This window comes from Microtus ochrogaster, chromosome 8, assembly GCF_000317375.1.
Source record: "Microtus ochrogaster isolate Prairie Vole_2 chromosome 8, MicOch1.0, whole genome shotgun sequence".
In the NCBI taxonomy this organism is placed as follows: Eukaryota; Metazoa; Chordata; class Mammalia; order Rodentia; family Cricetidae; genus Microtus; species Microtus ochrogaster.
This window is the reverse complement of record NC_022015.1, coordinates 22,365,100-22,370,695: the sequence shown is the minus strand read 5'-3', so window position 1 is coordinate 22,370,695 and position 5,596 is coordinate 22,365,100. Positions and strand designations below refer to the sequence as shown.

Below are 5,596 nucleotides of genomic sequence, written 5' to 3'. Positions count from 1 at the left end.
CAGGAGCAGGTCTGAGACAGCACACTACAGTATTACAGGAGCAGGTCTGAGACAGCACACTACAGCACTGCAGGAGCAGGTCTGAGACAGCACTACAGCAGATGCAGAGGCTGTCTGCTCCCGATTTAGCCTTCTTTCAGAAGCCTCTGCACTCACATGCAGACTGCATCTCAAAATAAACAGATGCTTCTCAGTTTGCATCTCTCCTGGTGATATTCAAACTAACAACTAAAAATGACTATTCCAATTTGCCATGAGCAGTCTTGACAGATCTTAATCAAACTGAGAAATAAACTGTACACACCTGGCAACATAGTGATTTCCAGTGAGACAATAACCTGGAATCAGGAGAAATCCTCAAGCACAGTGTCCTAAAAAAGCAGACAATGCGTGCCCATTTCTGATGAACCACCACACACACCAGAACAGACCACTCAATGCAGAAAAGTCTACAAGACTCAATGAGGAGAACTGTTCTGATACCATATATGTCTGTAATCTCAATGACACAAAGCCATACTCACTTGACTTCACACGAGTGGACACTCAGCTCCTTGTGTAGCAGACCGCTGGTGAGGTGGTACACCAGGACAGAACCGTTGCTTGTACCTATCAAAACGACAGGAGAGACGAGTGCTAATTTAGCAGGAGAGTCAATTCCACCAAAGTCTTTTGTTAAATTTACCTTCTACAAAAGGATCCAAACTACATACTTAAAAAACAAGTGAACAGGAAGGAAAATCTATTTCCTTTCATGTCAAAATGAGGTCTAATCGCATCACTCGGAAACCTTACTTAACTTTAGGGACATATTTTCTCTGAAAGATTTTTAAATATAAATCAACATTTATAATAATTTAATTTAAACTTTTCTATACATGAAAGTTTATATTTTTGAGACTCAACGGTTTTTATAAACGCAGCTAACATGAGCTCATTAACTGGATTGTTCTTTCAAACAAGACTCGACAAGATAATGTATTATGATTGTTAAATGGGATTTCTGAAGTTAAAGAAACTTTGATTCACGCCTTCGATGAACTGCTTACCCAACACCAAACCTACATTTTTACCTCTTAGGCTAGGAAAACAGAAAATCTAACTTTTAGAGATTAGATGGGAAAATGTACATTAAGCGTGGAGCACAGCCTTGGTCACTGGTGTCAGCTTGGTTAATCAGCATTTCCACTACCACCGCACTGAACAACAGCTCACAGCCATTGCCACTCCTAAAGCTTGCTGTCTGTCCCACAGAGCTCCTGATAGTTCAGAAATGCATTGACAGAGATCATCTCACACTTATGAGCTCCGTGCAATTAAAATGAAAAAAATAGAAAAATATTTCAAGGGAAATATTTATACATTTTTACCCAACCTGTTTCTTCTTTTAAAACATCCCCAAAGAGGGGGGCCCTGGGCAGTTTGGATGCTCAACTTACTAAACCTGGATGGAGGCGGCGGTCCTTGGACTTCCCACAGGTCAGGGAACCCTGATGGCTCTTCAAGCTGATGAGGGAGAGGGACTTGATCGGGGGAGGGGGAGGGAAATGGGAGGCGGTGGAGGGGAGGAGGCAGAAATCCTCAATAAATAAATAAATTAATTTAAAAAAAAAAAGTTTGAGGCCATCCTGGTCTACATGGTGCATTCCAGACCAGCCAGTGGTATATAGTGAGACCTTGTCTCAAAAATCCTAAGTAAATAAAATATTTATTATACTGACCTAAAAAAAAAAATAAAAAAAATAAAACATCCCCAAAGAGAATAAAGGACTTTCTAGAAATTCAGAAACCTAAGCATCTTATAAAATGAGTTTAACAAAAGAACAGGCCAAGTACCCACCAACAGCAAGGAGGGGCTGATACATCTTTATGTTTTTCGTGGTCAGTGGTGGGCACATCCGGATGGCAAACTGAGGAGATGGGAGTCCTGAGAGCAGTCCTGTCAGCAGGAATTTGAGGTGCACTTCCTGCAGAATGGAGCCTTTGGGATGCTCTTCCCCAGCAACTGCACTTTGCCCTGAAATGTAATGAAAAGTATAAATGATTAATTATAAATATGCTGACCTTAAAAACCTACATATGCTCACCTGGCCTAGAAACAAATGTGTGAGGGCTCTCTCTAGGGCAGCAGTTCTCAATCTGTGGGTCGCAACCCCCGACCCTTTCACAGGGGTCACCTAAGACCACAGGAATACAGATATTTACATTATGATTATAACAGTAGCAAAATTACAGTTATGAAGTAGCAACAAAAATAATCTTATGGTTGGGTGACACCACAACACGAGGGACTGCATTAAGGGGCCGCAGCACTAGGAAGGCTGAAAACCACTGCTCTAGGGGCTCTGCTGGCAAGCTCACAACAGCCTAGAGCTGCCCATGGATCATAAGTCACATCACTAATTACCCAGAATTCAGGGACCTGTGTCTTCAGAGAAACACTGCTTCAGACAGGGCTCCTGGGAGAAGGGCACTGTGAAGAGGCCGCAGGAGAGCAGGAGGCCTGGCTGAGAGCACTGTCTGTGGAGCGCGTGCATCACCACCTCACTACCTTCCCTTCCTGCGGGGCTGCTTTTCAATCAGAGGGACTTTGTAAGACACATTAAACTGATAAGCACAAACACTCAAAGGACTCGTGATTTCTAATAAGAAGCTATAATAATAGTATAATAAATAATAATTATATATAATATATAATAATAATAAAATAAGAAGCTATATATCATAGCTACAAAAACTATAGTTTACATGAAATACTTCATATTTGAGTATGTAAAATAAACAAACATATTAATAAAGAATATATGCCACATACAAAAAAACCATTGTAGATAGATAGTTATCCTTTTCCTTTTGAGACGGTACTCTGACTGACTTGACTCGTATAGCCCAGGAGGACCTTGAACTGATTCTGTGACCCCACCTCTAGGACATTATATGCTTGACATGTCTGAAATTACAGACTTGACAGGTTAAGTATCAAGTTACATTATTTACATATGCATTGTATGTACAAATTAAACAATGACTCCAGTTAAAAACTATCCTAACAGAACTTAAGTACAATAAAGTCAAGACTGTCTGCTAAAAACGCACAAACTTCCTTCTGTAAACCACTACTGAACACTGGATTTGCCAAAAGCACACAACAAAGAATACACACATACACTGTGAGGTTAAATTACTGAGAGCGGGTGAGTATAATCTACTGAAGTTATAAACTTTTTTAGTACTACCATTCTGAAATCTATAGAAGTCATAGAAAAAAAAAATCATTAGTTTAATCCAGTTAAAACAATTCCTTGGGATTGGCCACACAATTAATACCAACCAGGGGGATACTGGGAAAACAGGTTTGAGAGGTATAGCACGGACACCAGACTCCTGGGAACTGTCGCGTTTCTTGCATTTTCCCTAAGAAAATGAGCTTAGGCCTCAATGAGCAGCAGCCTTTACTTAGTAAATATAAGCCACTCTCCATATCTCACAGAATTGCTTTCCATTATGGCCTAGAAAACAGTGAGTTTCAAATTATAAGTTTAATTAAAAGTTTTAATTAAAATGCTTGCAAGTGACAAAGCTTCATTTATTTAACATTTAAACTCCATTGTAAGGAACTGCTTGACAGTCTCTATCTTTCATTTTAAATACGGTAATTTGTATCACTTAGACACCTAAACAACATAAAAATTCACCTGAGTGTGGGCTTCATGGTGCTGATTAGTTTTGTTCATTTGCATACATAATTCTTTTTACTTTAATATTTTATGCTAAAAATAAATTCAATTAACTCAGAAAATTGTTAATGACCAAATAATTTTGCAAAACTTGTCAGTGTGTTCAAACTTCCTCATAAGGATTTGTCTGGAAGAATAGACAGAACTAAAAGATGGTGCAACTGAACAAGGGGCTCTACAACAGGATGAATCAGGACACAAGTAAGGTCTTCAAGGTTGGGGTCTTGCCCCAGATAACCATGGAACACATAGGACTGGAGACCACTTTTAAGTGCCTTCCCAGAGCCAGGAAGATAGGGTTTACATGTGGTGTTTTCCATCTACTGCTGTGCGGGTGAGGTCATGTTTGCAAACTTCTCTGGGACTCATGCCTACATACATGAAGGCGTATTAACTATGCTGCAGGGTTGACTAGTGCAGTACTAAGCACACAGAAAGTATCACTTGATTACTATGATCAATAAGGTAATGTTCTTTGTAGTATGTGACCTGGCATATAAACAAAATGAGTCACTAGGTAATATCCATTCTCATTACATTATGTAAAATTCAATGCAGAAAATCCTTTATAAACCATGTTGATAATTTGGAAAGAATTAAATGTCAACATTGCTTGGCATATTATAAAGTCTTACAATTCCAAATGTCACAACATTTGACACTGTTAAGTCCCTATTCTTCCTTTCATATCCTAGCCCCAGGATCATGCAATGACTGAATATTTTATTTATAAGTAGCTGCTGAAAGTAAGAATCTTCAGAAGAGAAACATCAAAAAGTGTTATCTTTTCTAATACTGTTCAGCTAATTTATTCTTTCGGTGAATCTTGATTGCACATCTACAAAGCACAGTCCTGGGGATACAGAACTGAATCACTGAACTGTTCATGGAGAATTAAGACCTACTAGAAGAGAGAGATAAACCCACAGTAAACACCACTGTGGGTCATTACTAGGAACTATAAAGAAAGAGCACCTAAATGAGCTAGATCAAGAACAACACTGGCTGAATTTTAAATTACAAGCAACAGAAAAAGGGGAAAGAGGCAAGCAATGAATGCTAAGCTGTGGCTCAGGGAGCACGCAGGCCCCGAGGAGGGAGGTCTGCAAAGCAGGGCTCTCCACCCAGAATCCAGACATCTATGATCCTCTCTTTCAGTCTCTTTCATCTAGATTAGAAGCTCTCAAGGATCAGGCTTTCTGATTCCAACAACTGCGGAGCGCAACCAAGCCACCCAGATATCTTCATGCTTAAATAGTTTAGATTCCACTGGTTTACTTACGGAAAACATAAAAACATCTCCACATTTTTAGTTTTCCTGAATATTTAACTTTGACTTTACAATACTTGCCAAGTCAGTTACACTATTAATTTTGCAATTCAAAAGAACATCTTATGTGCAAGTTAGAGGAGAAAACAAGCTTACCAATCATATTATCTAGGGAGAGGTCTGGGAGCTTATTCTGTAGCGTTCCGACAGGAATCCCACAGAAGGACACTGGTGAGTATAAAGGAGACACTCCGGAACTGCTGCAGAGACACCGTGATCAGAGGGTTACACACATTTAGAGTCAGCATTACACATCAGGTCCTCAAATACCAATCCCAGGCCACAGCATTTTTCTTTTATAGTGGCAGTTGTTAATCCTGGCCACAGGTGAAGCAACTGTCGGAACATAACCCTAGTGAGCCAGTACATGTGTTCTTTATAATGACTTTATAAAAACAAAACTCTTTGTATATGATTCTGGTAATTAAAAAACAGAAACAGCCGGGCGGTGGTGGCGCACACCTTTAATCCCAGCACTCGGGAGGCAGAGGCAGGCGGATCTCTGTGAGTTCGAGACCAGCCTGGTCTA

At 39.7% G+C, this 5,596-nt stretch overlaps 1 protein-coding gene across 1 annotated transcript in view; it reads right to left on the bottom strand.

Moving 5' to 3' along the window:
- The window catches only part of Wdr11 (WD repeat domain 11), a 50,107-nt gene that overhangs the window by 29,929 nt on the left and 14,582 nt on the right, over positions 1-5,596 (bottom strand). Inside the window, exons 9-11 of the mRNA XM_005351357.3 lie at positions 5,164-5,267; positions 1,841-2,017; positions 525-609 (exon numbers count right to left, since the gene is read on the bottom strand). Coding sequence (XP_005351414.1) covers positions 525-609; positions 1,841-2,017; positions 5,164-5,267 — 366 coding nt within the window. The remainder of the gene's footprint in view (positions 1-524; positions 610-1,840; positions 2,018-5,163; positions 5,268-5,596) is intronic.